The sequence below is a fragment of the Xiphophorus maculatus genome, chromosome 23 (assembly GCF_002775205.1).
Source record: "Xiphophorus maculatus strain JP 163 A chromosome 23, X_maculatus-5.0-male, whole genome shotgun sequence".
NCBI lineage: Eukaryota > Metazoa > Chordata > Actinopteri > Cyprinodontiformes > Poeciliidae > Xiphophorus > Xiphophorus maculatus.
Window position 1 is genome coordinate 11,171,280 of NC_036465.1, and position 21,236 is coordinate 11,192,515.

At 38.7% G+C, this 21,236-nt stretch overlaps 1 protein-coding gene across 8 annotated transcripts in view; it reads right to left on the reverse strand.

The window, feature by feature from the left end:
- Positions 1–618: 618 nt before the first annotated feature.
- The window catches only part of atp8a1 (ATPase phospholipid transporting 8A1), a 104,221-nt gene continuing 83,603 nt past the window's right edge, over positions 619–21,236 (reverse strand). For all 8 annotated transcript variants that reach the window (XM_023328990.1, XM_023328988.1, XM_005802072.3 and 5 more), the window contains 8 exons: positions 18,177–18,255; positions 16,299–16,360; positions 15,819–15,875; positions 15,406–15,513; positions 7,813–7,901; positions 7,392–7,484; positions 5,934–6,025; positions 619–3,051 (listed from right to left, as the gene is read on the reverse strand). In XM_023328990.1, coding sequence (XP_023184758.1) covers positions 2,960–3,051; positions 5,934–6,025; positions 7,392–7,484; positions 7,813–7,901; positions 15,406–15,513; positions 15,819–15,875; positions 16,299–16,360; positions 18,177–18,255 — 672 coding nt within the window. In that variant the 3' untranslated portion in view covers positions 619–2,959. The remainder of the gene's footprint in view (positions 3,052–5,933; positions 6,026–7,391; positions 7,485–7,812; positions 7,902–15,405; positions 15,514–15,818; positions 15,876–16,298; positions 16,361–18,176; positions 18,256–21,236) is intronic.

Sequence of the window (21,236 nt, forward strand, 5' to 3'; positions counted from 1 at the left end):
GTGCATTACCCAGCAGCCTCTTCTGTTAATTTGCTATCTTTGGATCACTTCAAAAGATGGCGTCCGTTTTGTTTTTACAGTGAATGCTGCAGAGGCCAACACAGGGGCCCCTAGTGTGAAACAAGGAAATTAGTCTGGAGGCTTGTCTGTTACAGTCAGACAATTAAGACTACAGCAAAAACCGCACACAAATTAATCAAAAATCTGTATTTGACCTATGATCTCATATTTCCTGGTGATGTTTTTGTCCTCTCTTTCCCTGTTTCCCTGATGTTGTTGCTTTTAGAAACACACAAAATTAATCAAAGATCCAAGTTAGCCGCTTTCACTTGATTTTATTCAAATCCTGCAAAATATGATTAGTTTCTATATTATTAATTCGATGCATTAAAATTGAACTTAAACTTTCATTAAGTTTAATGAAAATGAGATAAAGGCCAGGGACATTTCTACAAACAGATTAAATTTCTTTCCTCTATTATGTGCTGTAGTGGCAGAAAAAAATTAATTGGCAGATTCTGCCTAAAAAAAATCCCACAAATTGGGAATAGACTAGGAAGATCCTAATCTGAGCATCACTGGTTGCTGTCTATACATGCACAAAAATCAGCCAGTGTGTTTACACTGTTCCTTCCTGGTTGTAAAGTTTATTTCAGTAGTCCTTCATGGCAGTAAAAGACAACACTTATTAGGTTTGCAGTCCCAACATGCAGAACAATCATTGAACAAAAGAAGAGAACAGAATCAGACATTAAAAAGAAATTATTAAAAGGTGCATTTTTTCCAACTTTTGCAAAGTGATCAACACTCCAGAGAGATTCAGAGTAGTACAGTTAACACGTCGGAGAACAGTTTGTGTTATCCATTCATGCAGCCCACAACATTCACAGACGACAAAGTTTTATGTTCTCTGCAGAAAAGAAAAAGCGACAGTCCAAGTCTCCCACGACGACGGCGACAACATCCACATTCAGCTGCTTGGAAATTTCCGACAACCAATTAAGTCTTTTTTTTTTAATGCTATTAATGAGCAAAAAGCAAGAAAAGTATCTGAAACTTAAAACACAAAAAGAAAACATTCCTGTAGAGCAGAGGTACATCGTATGAAGTAAAACAAGTTACAAACATATACACTCTTTAGAAATGATAAACTATATCATACCAGATATTAACAACTGGAAAGGTACATTGAGTGCATTGTGCAACACTTCGTGTAAAAGCAAGCTGAACACATATACATACACCCCTCATCCTGATCACACACACTCCCCTGTACGGGCCATGCAGCAGTACACACAGATAAATTAGAACTATACCTGAAGTCGTGCAGACGGACAACTGGAGCAAGCATCAACACACACACCCTCCCCCACACACGCAGATAATAAAAGAGACACACCAGGACTCCCAGTCACACACATGCAGTCCATCCACACACACATACAGCACATGCACATGCAGGCTATGAAGTGACACACACAGTCAGAAATCTGATCTCCCATAGGGAGAAAAAAAGCAATCACACAGACACTGACCAGTCAAATATAAATAAAACAAGCCGGAACAATAATATTCATATTAATTGTTACGAGACATTTAAGAAAGCTCAGTTTCCACGTCGGATCTATTCTATCTTGCCAAAAATGAAAAGCTATAGACAATTCATAACAAAGCCAATCAATGCAAAAGTCATAGATCTCCAATATAAAAATACAAATTCACAAAGAACTACAGAGAGAAAGTGGTTTTGATACCGTCATGGAGTTTCCTGGCTAATATTTCTCTCCCTTAAGCTAATGGCACTTATGTTTGAAGGGATAAAATCTCCATTTTTAGGGAAACACTACCGCTACTGTGAGCTTGCCTTCAGCTCTACAGATCTGCAGGAGCAGATCTGTAGTTTTAAACACTGCAGGAGTGCAATACTCTGGAGTTCAGACAGTGCTGTTGTCGTCAGGGGTGTGCGTGTGTGTGTGTGTGAAAAAGAGAGAAAGGGAGAGAGCTTCCAAGTAGCACTAAATTATTCTTGGCAATCTTTTTCTTCTCAGAGGGAAAAGTTTCAGGTAGGCACCGCTGTGATTGTTGAGAGAGGAGTGATGTGTGGAATGCGATTCTAGGTCAAGAGCCGAGCTCCGGCTGTTAAAAACAAGAGGAAACGGGACTACTGTCGGCTCTAAAAGAAAAAAAAAATAAAAGCTCTACAAAGGATTAACCAGGCACGGCATCTACATGTTTAAAAGCTGCAACTAAAAACCTAAATTAATGCGAGGTAAAAGAATAAACGGGGACGAAGGCATGAGCAGATGTAAGGCATCACACAAGAGATGCTCACTTAAGTGCAAAAACAAACTAAACCATTACAAACATTTGCTCTGAAGTGGTCTGGAGAACATTTACCTGCATTTGGTAGAAAATAGTCCGAATTCACTAGTACTTGGACGATTGTATACACGACTGCTCTTTGGCAATCTTTCACAAGTTCGATTCCTCTGAACTAGCTCCTCTCCAGTGGTGTTTACCTCAGTACTAACAGTGATTAGGAGTGGTTTAATAGAATGATTTTAGGCTTTGTGGCTGTGCTAAAAAGCTGTCATTCAACAGGAAGGAGAGGTTCGCTTGGACAAAACTGAGCGCGAACAGTGAAGAATTTCAGACCACAGAATGCCAAAAAACGCACAGTGCTCATCAATTCTGCTGGACACACAAACACAGCTGATAGTGAACATGGTTTGTTTCCGTCCTGGTGTTTTTGTTGTCTTTTTTTTTCTTTTTTTTTACGTCCACGATTTTCATGGACTTTTCATTGTTCCACAGTCCATCTATTTGTCCGTAGCTACTTTTGTGTGCTGGAAGTTTACGCTCCCACCAACACTTTTCTGTCCATTAAATAACCCCGACAGAGATAGCAGCAATAGCTCCAGGTGGTCCGACCGGGAACAAGAAGGACGACGGCGCACCTCTAGTTGCTTCTCTGTTTGGTAGTGTCGTACGCTCTGATGACCTCGGACTGAGACACCACTCCGTTCTCATCTTGAGAAAAGGCGTAGCCGTCTGAAAACAAAGCGACATGGTTAAATTAACCCCAAACAGAACGTAAAACATCAAGGACACAAAATAAACAAAAATCCAAAGTAAGTATCTGGGAAATACTAGAGCTGCCATGATGTTGTGACATTGCTGTTGAATATTTCAACAACATTCATTGTGAGGTTTAGCATCTTGATCACCAAGCTGAAACCACATTTCATATTCAGTTTAAAAACCCTAAACCTCTTCTTCCCTCTCTCACTATCGGACATTAAATCAGACTGAGCCTTTCCTGTTTTAGGCAATTTAGACTTACCAAAATTATTATTCTTTACTAAATACCTGATTCTTTTCATGCAGTTTAAACTATTTGACTTTAAAACTGCATGAGTTTGATGAAACTTCAGCCAGCATCTTCACACGGCCTTCTACTCTCATCACTGAGCTGAGACACAGATTTCACACCAAAACCACGTTCCGTATTATTGATGAATGTGGAACCTTCAGGAATCTGGAAAATGTTAAGGTCCACAAATCTCTTCTTTTGTTTTTTTTCTTCCATAATGCCAGCCAAGGCACCAGTGTGTTTAAGGTGTTACCCTAAAATCCTAAAATTAACTGAAATATTGTAAATTAACCTATTAGAAGTCTACAAAGCATTGACATAATCCCACCCAAAAAATATGTCTTTTAAAATAGCCTTAAATATTAGCCTTAAATATTGTACACTGCAATTGAGTTATTGTACAAACTGATATTGAAATGATGATTTTAATATATGTTGTGCAGCTCCAGCAAATATGACTATAACAGGTCCAAAAGGATCCATTTTTTAATTAAAAACTTAAATAAAATAACTTTTCAATGAGTTTCTAGATTAGCGAGTACCTGTACGTTTTCAATTTTTATTTTTTTAGCCTAATGATGCTAATGATGACCTAAAGGAGATTTTTAAAGGACAGGGTAGAATAAACACAACAACAGTTGCTCTCAGTTATTTTTTTCTAACTCTTAATGCAATTCTCTAACCAGAGGAGAAACAAACATTTCTGGCAGTGACAAATGCTCAGTTTTCTTTGTTTTCTTGTCAGGAGTACAACAATAATGCGAGATGAAAGTAGTATTGGTTTTCTGAACATACAAATGAATAAATTAATAAATATTTCAAACAAACATTTCTGTTAAATGAAATAATGTGATGAGTCTGAAAAACACACAATCCCCCCCACCCACAAGGTATATCTGTACTGTGAAGCTGCACTATAATCTACACCTTCACTCTCCTAACAGGGTCTCACTTGACCTTTGGCCCGTGACTCACCTTCAAGTGTCAAATGACTCGCTCAGTGCCTGGCGGCCAGCAGGGCAGTTCAAAGGAGCCCGCTGAGTCGAGTGCAATGTGAGGGAATAACAGCGCAACATTTCATCATTATCTGGCTCTACTGAGCTTATCTCAGGACACACTGAGGCACACGGCAAGGAAGGAGCGAGAAATAAAGCTACAAGGAGAGATAGAGGCGTCTATCTGGGAGCTACAGAGGGCTGAGACTTAAATAGGGATGAGGTGTTAATAATGAATCAAAAAGGAATCACACAACAATGATTTCATCCCCACCTAAAGGACAAACAAAAAACAAGCTGATCAGACAAAAGACACAAAAGAACAAAGAAACACACAAACCAGAAAATAAAACCCATGCCTGAGAGGATATCGGATGGTTAAGACAGCTAAACCTGGACTTTTAAATATTAAACATAGAAATGGTTCATTCTGATTGATTTCAGGCTCAACTGGGATCAGATATCTGCCTGGTTTGAGAGAAGAAATGTTTCAACAACATCTAATAATCTGAGATTATTATTAAAAACAACAAAAAAAGGAACATTGGCTTTTCCTTTGTCAAACTTATTAAGCCTGCTGGGAATTGAACACAGTTTGAGCTGATTACTGTATATATCAGCAGTTAGCAGTGTGACAAGACAGGGCTGAGAAAGCCTTGTAAGATGATACACAGCATTAATGATGCTGTCTGACGTCGCCAACATGAATATATATCAATCATTTAGCTCTTCTGTCTGAGTGAAGATGGATTCTTTTCACACAGACCAAATGAAGAATATTAAAACTATTCATCAGGTAGAACCAGTCCAGAAATTACAAGTTTAACAAGTTTTCCACTTTGTTTCCACAATCTGGTGGTGCTGATGAAAACACTGTTTGGTGTGAAGGTTGTTACTGAGCAAAGAAAACTCAAAAGTTAGCTGTTGCTTAGTTTTGGTGAAATGTTTCAAAGTTTCACAATTATCAAATTAAATTAGCTCTTTTTTTATCCTTTAGAAGATCACAGGTGTAAAAAATGTTGGCAGGGTCGCTGAGACTGATTTTTACAGCTAGCAATGCTGACCGTTTACAGTTTGAATGAATTTTGTAAAATAAAATGAATGACTTGCATTGAAGCAAACATCTACATAATTAGTTGTGCACAACATAAGTTGGTGAGCGTTAATCTGTCTTACAGAAGACCAAAGCTGAACACTGATAACCTGGAATATTTTACGTAATTTTAGGCCGTTTTACTGCAAATTAGTTACGGATAAAATGAATTAATGGATGCCTAATCTGTACATAGCTGCTTCATGAATTTATCTGCCTTGAACAAGTAAATAAAAAGGAAAACATGATGAGAAAAAAAATAAAGAAAAAGAAAACGTTGATAAATGGTGAAAAACTGATCCAGAGGTTTCTAGCAGTTTTTTTTCCCACTCCATGCTTCTCATTGCAGTTTTAATATCCATTTAAAATTCATAGAGTTATGTTGTCAATTTTTCCCAAACAATTACGGACACTTCCCGAACAAAAAACATAAAGAAACCAGAGAGAGAAGAAGGATGTGTGAGCAACTTACGGAGCAGGTTCTGCTGCATGGACTCGGAGCGGTACAGACCAACTGTGCTCTTCTTGAAGACGTTCTTCAGGAGCTGGGCCCTCTCCGTCAAACTGCACACACAGAAACATTGAGAGTGTTGGCTGCCTGCAGAGCATCACGGCCAGACTTAATGACCCATACATCAACCTCCAGAGTGCCTCGACCTGCCAGCCGCTCTACCTGCTGGTTCAAACATCAAGCATGGAGACTAAACTGTGGAGAGGCTAGAGGAAGGGCCAAACGAGAGCGTGGGGAAGGATGGGAAACAGCGGGGCAGCCAGGAGGAATTCATGTACATGTGTGGGACAGGACATATCGGCGTGTGCGTGCATGTGTGTCTGAAGAGAGTCATTCATGTGTTTGTATGTGTATTTGTTGCGTGTGTGTGCTCCTGTTGGCTCTTGGACAGCAGCCAGTCAGGAGGATCACTTTCAGCCTGCAGGAGATCTCACACTGATGTGCTGCACATTGATGTGTGCAGCAGACCTCAGACCCCAAACAGCAGAGGAGACCTGCCTCGGCTAAAACACTACAGCACTGTATGGCTTTAATTAGCCGAAGAGCTTTTGCTCAACAATCCGACGTTTTGTATTTTTATGGGAAAGAAAAAAAAAAAAACATGGGCGAAAACCACCATTATGGCATGATTACTGATATTACAGTCAGACTCCTGCAATTTAGCAACAATTTTGAGATTTCTTTCCTCCACAAAGGACTGGTTGCTGGCAGAGTAGCTGTGAGTGTTCGTGACATTTTCGTGACAAAAAGATGATTCTTCCTCCTAATCGACGTTGGAAAAAATGATTCATATTTTGTCAAAAAGGCGAGAACAGCAGCTAAACTTTAAATAGTGTGGTCGTGAAAAGGTCAGGAGAGAAATCACACCCTAATATGACACAAATGAAATTCAACAAATGATGAGAAAAAACTTCTTTAGATGCAGCTTTTTATGAGTAAAGATTTAAGTACTTTAAAATGTTTATATCCCTTTCTTTTAAGATATTTTAGGTCAAACAAGGTAGGATTACTTTTTTGCCCAAATATTGTTAATTTAAAATATGGTTGTTGAAGAACCTGTGCAACTCAAACTATGTGAAAATTTCAGATTTTTAACTGTAAATTTATCTAATAAAGTAAAAAGAAACTCAACATTTATTCCTTTTTGCTACTGTACCACTGAAATATGTTTTGAACTTTGATATGTATGTAGAGTTGCACCTCGAGAAAACGGGTGCAAAAAAGTATTTTTTTTTTATTTGAAACGACCTGATTGTTTAAGAGAACAGGAGGTGTTCTGAGAATGAAAATGAAAAATCAGGCTCATATTTAAAATGTTCAGTAATCTTCTGTAGATACGCCCGATGATGTCACTAAAACCTCGCAGATCGGGATTAAACAGTGAACACACAGGAATAGTGGACTGGTGTGTAGCTGTACCTCTTTCCTTGCACTACTGCTCCAGGGTCTTTTGATAAAGCCTCCAGCTCCTGCACCTCATCCACCAGGGTCTTGAAACACGCTTTCTTCACACTGTACATCAAACATGCAGTAAACAGCGTGCTGAACATAGTTTACCACAACGAGGTGTTTGGAGACTGATGATATAAAATGTAGAAAAGGAACATGAAGCTTTTATGTTGGCAAATTGCTCCAGACGCAGTGAATCTGCTGATGGATGATGTCGACCCGACATCTCCTGCTGAGAATTCACAAAACGGAAACACCAGAGTTCCTTGGAAGTTTGTTGAAAAAGAAAACTTCCAAATTTAATCTTAAATTTCTGCTGGCGATAGGAGAGATACTGGAGGAATTTCCTGAACTGCGAGCATGTGAGAGAGAGAGCGGAGAGAAAACTCACACTTTGTAGGTTACGTCAAAGATCAACGAAGTGACCGGGATGAAGAACAGGCCCATCCAGAAGACCCCTGAGCTGAACATCATTCTCGCCTGCAGGGAACAAACACACACACGCACACACACATTTAATCTCAGGTCACTACGGATAATGCAGAGTTCAACAGCTGGGAGATGTTAAAGAGGAGAAACACCTGAAAAACCGGAACAACAATCCCTATCCTCTGCAATATCACACAACCAACAGCCCAAAACAAACTGTTTTGTGCTCAAATGGAGACTATAGGTTCAGATAACTTGCTCAAGGCAGGTTGATCAACCATGACTGAAGGATCCATTGTTTTGTTTTTGTTTGGAGCCCCTTCACCGCTGTGCCCCTGTGGGAGGAGGAAGTACCTGTGGCATATTAAGATAGTTGAATCTTTTTCAAAGAAAAACAGCTATGCAATCCGTTGTGTGGAGAGTTTCTGTCAAAGCAGCATAAATTCATTTAGTCAAAGATAACTCAGCTTCTAATTGTTTATTTTCCATTTACAAGTGTACATTTGCCTTCGGCTGCTCCCATCAAAAAACATTCTAATTTCTTAAATATTTTCTGGCATAAACAATTATAGAGCCTTCTAAATATATTTAAACCATTTATTTTTATATTTGTCAGTTTGTCTCAAACTTCAGTGCATGTTATTGGGCTTTAAATGTGAAGTATAATTGTGAAGTGAAAGGAAAATAATACCTGGCGAATCAATGTCTATTGATTTTTTAAAAATTAATAGGTAAAGATTCAGATGTACAAACCTGGTTGGGGGTTGTACAAGGTTTGTACATCCTTGTACAGTTTAAGTCAAGACTTAAACTGGAACTGATGCCAAAATAAAGTTCTGCAAAGTATTAACTCTGTGAACTAAATATAAATGAACATCACAGTTTACACTCTTATTTGTTCTAAAATAATGAAAATCATGTGTCATTTTCCCTCCACTTCTCTACTTTGTGTTGGTTTAGCACATAAAGTCCCAATGAAATACATCAACAATTGTGGTTATAAAGTGAAAAAAAATACGGAAAAGGTCAGCAGGTAGAACTTTTGAAAAATGCCATAATGGAATTTCCCACCCTTGTTTCCAGATCTAATCGCCTCTCAAACAGCTCCCTAGGGTCGCCCAAGTCTTTAGTAATAAAGTAGTTTATCATTTAAGAACTCCAAGTAACATATATTTACTTTATGACTTATTAGTTTTAGCTTCAGTGAGGTTGCGAACCGCTATGGTGGGGGTACAAAACTTCAAGATTGTCCTGTTTTCTTTGGCCCACTGTACTGAAACTATCCATCATAACACGTCTGAGTTACGACTCGTGTTCCTTGCATTGTAATATCCCACTTGTTTAAACTGCCGCGGCCCCTTGACAGTACCTTTCCTGAAATGTGACAGCGCGACCCGTGGGATGCACACGCATGGATCGGTGTCAAAACTATCAAAGCACTCAGGTTAGCCTAAATTACCTAATCTGTTTGCAAACTGACTTTGATATCTGACATAAAACCAAAGGAGAGGAAGCCTCCCGAAATGGCAGGAAAAAAAAAAATTACTTTCTCCTACAGGGATGAATAAAGGTTTTTCTGTGACACCCAGAGGCTAAAAACGTGAGGGAAAATTGCGTTGAAGCACAAGATATTTTCACAACGGTTTTGAAATTGTGCAGCCCCAATGGGGACATTTACCAATGCGTTTTGATTACTATTTTTATGGTTTGAGTGAGTTTAATTATTAAAATTTTTATTAAGCTTATTAAACATTTTCAAGGGGGTGCTTAAACTGTCTACAGAGCCCTTTTCAAAATAAACCAGAGTGTATACTTGGCAAATCATAGCAAAGCAGAATGAAAAATAAATTATGTTGTTCACCAGTTCAATCTACGACCTGTATTTATTTATGCAACCGTGTGATTCAGCTACAAATTATGTATACATAAGCTTTATACATCAGACATAAAGTTAATTAGGTAACAAAGTCTAATTCATAAATGTATACAACTCAGAAACCTAAACTGCAAGTAAGAAAGTCGAGCTAATAGAGGGTATTTTTCATTTTGACGTCAGTTTCAAAATCCAAACAAATCGGAGCAGTTACAAACAACAAATGTTTGTCCGCAGGCATCTGGTAAGGCTCCATGGCTTTGAGCGGGTCCAGCAGTGGCGATGCTTGCAAGTATGTCTCATATCATGGGGGCCCCTGGGTGCTAGAGGGGCAGGAGGTCCTTGGAGCTGAGCTGTATTTTTAGGACAAACTAATAAACTTGTCTGGCCAGACAGACAGTAGTGTCCTCTAGCAGGGAGTGGGGTGTTTTGACAACCTCCTTCGTCCCACCCTCTCATGGCTGTAGAAAGTCACAGACACACTGAGTTCAAAGCTCCTCCTCACACACACTCCCACCCACACACTGGACACATGTTGGAGGCTCATTGTCCAAAACAGTGAACAGCACACAGATGGATTGGATGCATAACAATAAAAATGTGAATCAGTGGCCAAAAAAGTTTAATTGGTCAAATGCAGTCTTTACGAGCTTAACAGAAGTTTTTGATTGAAAAAATAAAGCACAAAAATTCAGAATTAATCTCTATTTAACATTACTTCCTTTAGTAGGTAATTAAAAAAGGTATATTCAACTAATCACAGCTAAGTTTAATTGGTTATCAATGTCTTCAAATTAAATTGAGAGCATTTGTGAACCTGGACTAATCTGAAAATTGACTCTGCAGGTGTATTTAACAAAGGACAAACAAAGTAAACAAAGCAGGGATCTAATTTTCACCATCACTGATTTTGATAAAACCAAAACATAAAGATTTAGAAATGAGAGAGAGTGGACAAGCAAGGTCCAATAAGAATGTCATTCTTATAAGACACCTATAGCACCTAAAGAGATTTTAGGGTTTTAGGAAACATCTTGTGATCTGCTTACAGTGTGAATTTGCCTGAAAGGCCAAATGATAGCAATAGTTTTGAATGTCCTTAAATTGCAGAATATAGACTCTTCCTTACAGAAGAACGGCTGATTTCAAATTCTTTTAAGACCTCTTTAAGTCTCTTCGCAAACTCATTAGCTACTACCATCTTCTTTCTAGTCGCCTCAGGCATCTCTTTTCATCTCATCACGGTGTGCACTATCACATCAACAATCAGGAAACCACCAAACTAACTTTGAGGTTTAAACATGGCAGAGGTCTTTCAAAATGCTGAGTATTGATGTTCTAATTATGTGCACCTGATGGGGAACGCCTGTGGGTAATCTTAGCCGTTTTAGGTAGGAATGTTTTTCCTCATCTGAAATTGCTTTTGTCTTTTTGGTTTTACAAAAGCAGTCATAAAACACTCAATTTAAACACTCTGTGGCTGAATATAAATATGTGGTGTATTTACCTCACCCAGATTGCTCCACTAACTTTGTGTTGTGGTGTTTATCAATCATTAGTCAGGGAAAAGAAAATGTAAAATAAACAGCTATAAAGTCACATAATCAGGAGTATTGAGAGAGAAGATAAAACCTTTTAAAACAGCATGAGGGGAAAGTCCACTGGTGATGAAAGGATTTAAATAGGGCCATTTTAGTCTGAACAAATAAGAAAGAGATTTCTCAACGTCTAACATTACACACAAAAACATGCCACCAGTCTTTGAACAGCCTTTGCAAAGAGAGTCCGCGATTAATCAAACATGTCATCGCTCCTCGTCTGTCGGCTGGTTAGAAATTGTATTTGTGAAGAATTGCTCAGCCTGCTCCAAGAAAAATTGACAAAAAGGGGAAATTTATCGCATTTGCATTCACAACTCTTATACATGACAGACAACTGCATTCATCAGTGTGAAGGCTGTTTTGCTGATCTGGGAAATCTTGGCAGCTTTCTCTCGAGCTTTCCTCAAATGGTCTTCCAGTTATCTTGCACACACCAATAAACACTTAACAGAAAACCCAAAAGGGACACAAGATGGATAACCTGTCTAAAGCAAGATTCAAACTTCTCCAAGTAAACTTAAATAAAAGGATAAATATGGAGATATGAGAAGGAAATGTAAATAAAACCAAAAATGTTGATGCACTTTGAAAAACAATTAACTAAATAAATCAAACATGCAAATTCCTAGCACCTCTCTTTATGAAAAATGTATGCCAAAGCTGGGCTTTTAGAAGCAGCTTCAGATTGTTGAAAAAGTAACCTTAGTTTTATTTGTAGCACACTGAATGGTTAACTTTACTTCACTATAGTTGATGCTACTCATCATAACTGAAACTATAGGGAGGTGAGGCGTGGCTTGCAACTCAAAGAATTCAACATTCACCTGAGGGAGATCTCTTAGTGTCATGGTCCTCATGCTACTGTCCAAATGCATTCAGGTCTTTATATACAAAGTTGTATGCACCACCTTTTTATCTTCAGTCGACTCATCAAAGTATTTCTTTGATTAGGCAGACTGGAGGATGGTACGTCTTTAGTCTGTGTGAACCCAAAAACTAGAAAGCTGTTGTCTTTGCTTTCTTCTTGTTCATAGTGGCTATGGGTTTGTGACCACATCAAGTGCATTGTAAAATGCTCAGTTTGGGAAACTGTTTTAAAGCCTAAATCTCCTTTAAATTTCACCACTTTATCTCTGACCTGTTTGCGGTGTTTCTTGATTTCCATGATGATGACGTTTGTTCACCAAAACTCTCAAACAAACCTCAGAGCTTCTCAGAACATTCATATGATTTTTTTAGGTGTTTCAGAGAAAATTAGGCTGAATACAAATCCATGACACACTTCTGGAACTATTATCAGAAAGAAAAATACAAATTTTCCCCTCTCCACTTCACAATTATGTAATATTTTATGGTCTATAATGAAATTTAGGTCTTTATTATTGTCAATTTGCAGAAGAGATTGCATGTATAAATCAATTCTGAGTACCATGATTGCTTCCAACGAAAATCCTTCTCCTACTAACGGACTGTACAATTCATCAGCTAAAGAAATACTTTAGTCTAGTGTGAAAGGTATTTTGCTACAGCGTTGATAAATGGCAAAATTATGTGCAAGGAGAAAGACGGAAGACTTGTATTAGAAACATATGTATTGATATCCGTCATTGTAGCAGACAGCAGGTCAGACGTCTCTAGAGTCCAAGCTTCTCGGTGAAGCATTTTGCCCTGCCTGGACATAATGATCAGAGATGTTTATCCCTTCATCCCTCTGTCAGACACTTGTCAGGAGAAGACACGGTGAGATGGAGCCAGTCCAGTAGCCCAAGTGATGCGCATCATGAATGGATCCTGCACCTGTCCTGCTCGCTGTCCAAAGTATGTTTTGCCTAAAGCTGATTAATGCGACTGCGAGGATCAGAGCGCTGCTTAGCATCTCTTGTTGAGGGCCGTGTGAGAAAGAAAAAACGGGAGGAGAATGAGTTCTGGTGTCTGTTATACAGTTCGCCCTGAGGTCCTAGTTCAATCAGCGGAGGTGAAGAGGAGCAAATAAGAGAAAAAGGAAGAAGTTTCAGGAGGGAAAAGGAAAACAGACAGAACAGAGGGCAAAGAAGATTCATGTAAACACTGCGGAGGTTCTGGTGAAGTATGCGGTCGGTGTGTTTCTGCTCCTCAGAGGCTAAAAGGAAACTAAAGCTCACGTCTCTGATGTCCTCTCAATTTTCACAGGGATATGTCATTGTTTGATGATATAGTGGTATCCCCCAGTTAGTTCTGGGCATAGAGTTACCATCTGCCCACAGGACACTATTACAATCTTCAGTCAACTGCTGTGGGGCATGGATGAAAGCAGCAGGACTCAGACAGAAGATGGGGTAAAGTTTGCATGCCTAATGTTAGTGTAGGCGTGGGGGTGGGGAGGGGTGTATGTGTGTGAAAGGGGTGTGACAGGTTGAAATTCAACAACAACCAAAAAAAAGCCTAAAAACTAATGAAGCAATACTCTACAAAGACTGTATCTGTCAATCAATCTTTCTGCTGAAAAAAGAACATATTTGATATGAAACTGGAGTTCTTCACAGAATTACCTCACATTTTTACATGAAAAGTTTTACAGGCTTAAACTTCAAAATTTCTTAGTTCTTCTCTGCCAACTCTTGAACTATAAATATATGACTTCATTATCAATTATTTGCCTTCAAATTGCAGCTAAAAAGAGAAAGGAACAAGCAAACAAAAAGAACAGATTAATGTGTTAACTAACAGATCACTGGATAATGAAAGGAAGGATGGACAGATGGATGGATATATATGGAGAAATGGATGAACAATGACTGACTGAAAGGATGGATGATACACTGGGCCAGATGCACAGTCAGATGCCCTGGGCCAGATGCCCAGTGTATCCCAGAAAAATTGGATACACTTTGGACATGTACAAAGCCTGTATATAACCAGGCTTTGTTGAAACGTTTTTCTTAGGAAAAACTTTTATATTGTAGAAAAATGCTATTTGTCTTTGCTCACCAGAATCACTGCAGATTAGAAGGATGATATCAGCTGTATGGGGTGAAACGAACAGCAGCTGCTGAAGTAAGACCCACCTACAATGAAGATTGTAATTTCTTCTAATAATTTGGAACAAACTTTCAGAAAACTGCAAAACTGCTGAAATAACAGACTCCTTTAAATCTAGGCTAAAACCCATTTTCCTACATCCAAAATTAATAACAAAAATATCATACTTTTACACATCTTTGTTTTCCGTATGCTTTTTTCTTTTTTGCTCGTTTAATTTACCTTCTAATCATGCAAAACACTTTAAATTGCCTTGTTGCTGCAGTAAAACTGCTTTCTCTATTTTCTTCAAAAACCTTCTCTTTGCCTCCTAAACAAATGACCAAGTAATGAAAAAGTATGAATGATTAAAAGCAAGATTGTGCCTTCATGATCCAGGATTATCAAGGCAAAAATCTTCAGAAAAAATGTTAAAGGTTTATTCCCACAGGAAAACTTACTGAAACCATGATGTATTTTCACAGCAGGCGGTTGTTTTCCTCTGCTACAGACTGTGGAATACCAGCCTTTTTTTCCTAAAATAACCTCCTCCTGAGTTCTTGTTCTCTGATGAAAGGACGCCCCAGTACCCCTCTCCCAGAATGCACTGGGAAATGTCAAATGTTTATTAGCTTCCCATTAAACACCAGGGGTGAGTCAGAGAATTAGCTACATTCACATGTAAATCATAGCTTGTAAGGGAAGACTAAATCTTTAATGATTATTGTGTTGGGTGAACTCAAAAGATCTACTTAAACTTTTTTTGTTGTGGTGATTGTAGATTTTTGTTTTTAGGACATCAGTTTCTTAGCTTAGCTAGCACACTGTTTCACTACTCCAGCATCACCTGTGGCTACTCGGAGCTGAAGGAAAGAAATGTAACACAAACAGTCTGCTAATTGGCTCAATTAAGTCATTATGCAACACAAGCCAGAAGTTGCACCCCTCTGGCTCTGTTTCTAAAGATCGGGGCTCGGTTTTACTCAGAACTTTCCCACCAGCGTTCTTCTATGGGAAATGAAACAGAAGGTGCTTGGCATCTGCGCGGCTCAGATGAACACAGCGTGTGGATTTGCATGTTTACCTGTCCGGACATGTCGGGTGCCAGGGTAATGATGGGCCACAGGGAGGAGTAGATGATGAAAAACACAACCCACAGGCCGATGCTTCCCCAGATGGCAATGTGACTGAACTGTGAGAAAAACGGGAACACGGTCAAATAATTAGACTTTGTCTTCAATGCAGGAATTATTTACTGCAGTTGAGTTTCTCTGACTTGCTTATAAAAAAATACAGTAATGTTTCTGTTTTTTTTTTCTTCAGTGTGTAAGAGTTCTTAGAAAGTGCACTCAGAGTGAATTTCCAGTCATTTCACTGGTTACAGTTACAAGCCCACAAAGAACAAACTGTAAAGAGACTTTAGGATAAGTGAGGTGCATGTAAAATCTGTCATAGGTACCTGAGGTGATATAAACAGCGAGAGAGCCTTTGACCTACCATAGTCCAGGATGAAGTTTCCAGACCAGCTTTAAGACAGACTGTGATGACGACAAACTGTTAAGGAGCAGAAAAAAACAAACATATTGAACATTTTAACTTATTTTGACCAAATCCACATTTTTATTCTTCCACAATAAATTGACATACTGAATAGTGTGATGGTGTGACTGTGACACAGTATTATCAGGAGGAAATATACATGCAAATGAATACTAGAAATACTCAACTACAAATAAATAAATAAATAAACTGATATGGACTGGTTCAAGTATAAACCAAAATGAAAGGAGGTGAAATGTACAGAAACATGTAGGTTGACTAAATGGGGTCCAATTAACCCAGAGCTAATTAACAGCCACTCCCATTATAAGTATTATGCTAATGATAAAAAACAAAAACAAAGACAACAAAATGTATGTGATGTTTATTATCGTCACAGGACAGAAAACTTTGAGTCAAAAAGACTGATGCACTTACTGTGTAGACCATATTTCCTAAGAGGAGATAGTCTGGAGTTTTTCCGCTCCCAAGCACTGTATCTGTGAAAGAAGTCGAGACAAGAGAAGCTTTCAGGAACATCACATTTCTTCTCAGGGTTTCAAACTCCACATACACTACATGTCCTTTTAAAAGCCCCAGTAAGAGCTGGTGCTGGTGTCAGTTAACTGGTTCTAAAAAACAAACTCATTTGGCTTTCCACAACCATAGAGCCATCTCAGTTCTATGTCATTACCTCACTTAATGTCTCATCCAGTAAATCCTCACCTGAATATTTATTGTCTCCAGGACAGAGAGACATTTTAACTACGCTGTTAGTATTATTCAACTCTATCTCTGCAAACTGATATCTCGATATCATGAGCTTAATTTATCTATGCCGTTTCAAATAGGGGGGACTTAATGAATGCTTAACTATCCTGATCAACCGATTCCTGATCTGACCAGTTCTGGCAACACTCATATCAAAAGCGTCAGATAGGCCATTTGTGGATTCTGTGGAAAATTTAGCAAATGCAGTTTCTGATTTATATAAACTGCACGATAGGAAACATAAAAAAAGAAAGCAGATAAAAGACAGTGAGCTGGTGTTTTCCAGTGGTAACACAACATTTCTACGGTTAAATAGATAAATAAAGCTAAACTAACTCAGGAGAAAAAGTAATTGTTCTCACAGTATGTTTAGTTATTAGAGACACAAATCTTACAGCAGACGGCAAAACAAAGACAGGTGGCAAGTAGAGCAACACGATATATTTAACTGCAATCATCATTGCAATTAAATGTGTGTAATTTTGTGATCATAAAGGACTGCAGTTTTTTTTATTTCAACTGCAAGGAATGAAAATTCTGCACACACATAACATATTTGGGCGGTATGATGGATTTTCCTGCCGTTTATGTCGACACAGGATGTGTATTTAGTGGTGGGGACATTATGCAGACATACAGTAGTTCTTAGTAAACACTACCTGGAAACTGTATGGTGGAACCCTAAGCTCATTTCCTCATTAAACTTTGAGGATCAAATAATAATTCTGTATTTTCAACTTTGTGGAAATGCGATTTACATTACAGTCCATTAGGTTGAACAATAGCCTACATGCCTTCATAGTGGTGAAACATCAAACTTTCCTGGTCACTCATTACTAAATCAGATTTAAAAGGCTGGCTTCTAAGGCAAGATAGTCATTTAGTTATTATATGTGACCTGTATCTCCAAATAAGATAAAAAAAAAAATACAGAGTCACACTGATAAGACTGCTACAAAACACAAGTGAGTTTGGGATGTAGAAAAGTTAAAATATCAATGCTATGTGACTGCCAGTGGAAAAAGCAGCAGAGGTTCTCTTTACTTCCGGCTGGTAACATGCCCTGTGCTGACAGCCTGTCAGTCAGAGTGAGGCTGCTTGGCGCCTTTGTATGGAAAGCAGGCCCAAGCTTGTGTGGTCCTCAGCTCTGGTCAGCCAAGACTTAAAGGCTTAAGGATAGTCATTTTCTTTGTACACACAAAAAAATTCAGTTTTAAAATGCACACTTTTAAAGTTTTTTTACAAAATCCAACTAAAGATATTTGTTCAACCGACATAAAATGTTAGTTTCCTGCATAAATTGATCAGTGTGATAGGTTTTTGTCTACGACTGCACAGAAAAGCTACCAGCTTTCGCTTAGTGATGCAAATATGAACACATGCTTGTTGCTGCATGTCCCTCAGACCAAAGATGCCACATGTTTGCAATTCATGACTGGAACGGCCAGAGAGAGAAGTAATTAAGACAAAGTATGTGAGCTTGACTGTTTTCTCTTTTCATCCAGTCCATTGAGAGCCACGGAGGAGTCGCTGGGAGCCACTAACCATGCTGGAAGGCTTTCAGGGGGAACCAGAAGAGGATGACGGAGTGGAAGAGGCCGTTCAGACAATGGGCCCAGAAGACCTGCAAAACAGAGGCAAGAGGAGTGGAGGAGGAGGAGGAAGGAGGGAGGGTGAAGGGTGGAGGGGACGTTGAGTGAGAAACAGAAAGAGTGAGAGAAAAGGGAGAAAAAAAGCATGTGAAAAGGGTGTGGGGAGCTCCAGGTGACCCCTGACCTGAGCCCTTTGTGCCATCCCAGCACTGGGCTAAGTGGCGGTTTTGTCGGGGCCTCCTCAGTGAATGGCCACCCCGCTGACAGACACGTTGTATATCCTCCGAATGTTATGGGGGGAGAGCGAGGCTACGCGGGATATGTATTAGCAGTGAAAAGCAAGTGGATGACATCAATGTTCGGGTTTTAATCATTTTCTCCCATTACAACCAATTAGCACAAAGGAACTGACCTTAAAAATAGTAAAATTAAAATACTTGCACTGGCTCAAAGAACATTAAACAACATTATACAAAGAGGTGCAGAGGAAAGGTTTCCACTCATTTAATGTTGTTAGATCTGAGCTCATTCATAAGAGAATTTAAACCAGAGTAGCAATACATTACAGGAGAGTTTAAATAAGTAAAACAAATCAGTCTAGAAACACACAGAGTCCGACAGGCTGGACAGAGATTAAACTGTTTTCTGGGTAATTATCAAGAGCCTGGAAAATCGAGGTATGGAACACCGTCTGTGCAGACGTATACACCTTGGAAGAGTTGGCTAAACCAATACACCCACTCCAAAACCACCTTGTTTTAAAATTTATATTAATGCAGCCACTCGGCCAAACAAAACACTAATGGGCCATGTAGCATGAAACAGCCGTGAAATCTGTGAGGCCAAAAAGAAGAAGAAAAAAAAATCTCTTCACTTGTGCCCTCTTTCCCACTCCTCACAAAATTGGTTCTGAGACATGAAAATTGCTCCAGCTTAGAAATTAGAGAAACTGTTTTAAGATTTTTCAACTGAGGTTCTGGTAAACATTTCTAAGCAGTTACTGTCTCACCTGTCAGAAAACTTTCTTGGCACCTTAACTTATCATTTTCTATCATTTTATAGCAACTCCAATATCAAACACAGACATTTGGATGATACTCTATGAAACTTTAAACAATTGTCTTTGTTTTAGTAGGTTCACACAGGAGATAGAGACAGGAGGTCATGTGCCAAACTTGATTTTCCTGCGTTAAACATGTACCAAGAACGAAAAAGGTGAAACGTTTTTAGTTAATCTGGTATAAGTACAGCGATTTCTAAAACCAAACATAATAGCAATTTCAGAAAATACCATGTCGTTGATTTATTCTTATGGATGCTAGCTGTTAGCTTAACCTTCAAGTGCAATGGCAAAGAAGGTGCAGTGCCTGTCTTTATCCCCTTTAAAACTTCCACTTTTACTGCCATATCTTATAGAATTTTATGACACAGGACAAATCAGGATAACACATAATGGCAAATAAAATTTGAAAGGTTTTGCACACCCATGTATTTAGATAAAAGTAGTTGCCTAACTAGTAAACAGAGTGTGTGTAATTTAGTCTCAGTGTAACTACAGAAGCTCTGTCGAGTTCCCTTATTTTGTATGGGAAAATAAGAGAACATAGATGTTCATGAACACCAAGGAACACACAGCCAGAGCTACAATGGAACAGTTTTAAATCAAAGCATAGTTAGATGTTTTAATGCCGTATGTTGGAATGGCTTTGACTTAAATATAGATAAGAATTTTTGGCAAGACTTGCAACTCTACATCCAAACTGAGTTGGAATTATTTTTTAAAGAAACAACAGGGAACAATTTTAGCTTCACGATGCACAAAGCTAATAGAAACATTGGCTTTCTGTAAGTCACAAAGGCTTACAGCAATGACAGTGAAATGTGAGTGAAAGGTGATTCTATTACACATGCATGTAGAAATGCATGCCAAACTTCTCTGATTTTCATTCTTTTTAATTTAACTATTTCTCAATGTCCTTCCAAGTCAGAATTGTGCATTACGGTACCTTATGATGTTGTAGTACAAAAAGCCAAATGAAAACAAAAGCAACTTAAGTTTTTGCATGTGAAGAAGTTCGACAAGTATTATTCTTGCAAGGTGAAAATAAACATACATTTATGTTTTAATCAATTATCTCTTACTAAAAGAACAGTAGAAAGCATAAAAAAAATTGCAAATATGTCTTGAAAACTTAACATGACATTTTTATGTCTTTCTGAAAAGTGAATATTTTATGGTTTTCTGGAAATATTTAATGTCCTAACACTTAATATGATCTTTGTTAATATACTGTGACCTCAGTGGCACAACCTCATCACCTTCCCGCCAGCCAAACAAAGTCTCATGACAGCTACCCCCACCCTGGATTAGCTCGCGCTCCCACTGTGTACACAAAACCCAATCCACAGAGCGAGGGTGGCCAAAAGCAAACCCCCCCATTCCCCTGGCTCCTCGCTGAAACGCGTATTAAATTATCACTAATGTTACAATCACACGTTTTACTCAATTAGCCTCCCACTGACAGGCTCAGCTCTCCATCAGTTTCCTCCTCAGTTATCCTATCATTGTCACTGCAGGAGGGAAGACGAGCCTCCAGGTTTCCGTCTACAATAATGATTGCTAATGAAATCAATAAATTCTCATAATCATTTGTCACAGTGGGATCCTTTCCTTTAAGCCATCAATCCACCTGGGTATCTCTTTGCTCTTGTTTTCTCTTTGAGTTGGTTAGGATCCACTCTGAATGAATGGCTGCTCTGTCTTGGGAAAATCTGGCCCTTTGTGGATGCCTTAATGGCCAAAAAAAGCAAAACACATGAAAGGCAGTAATTAATATGGAGCCAAATATTTCCAGAGCAGCCTTCTCTTTTCCGTTTCTTTATGAACAAATGAGGTAAGGAGGCAAGAGAGAAAGAAAAGCTCTGTAAACGAGGTGTTAGTTGTTGCTAAACTGCAGTGGTTATTAGGGCTGCAAAGTGATTTAATAGTTTGCATGAGAACCTACTATGTCCT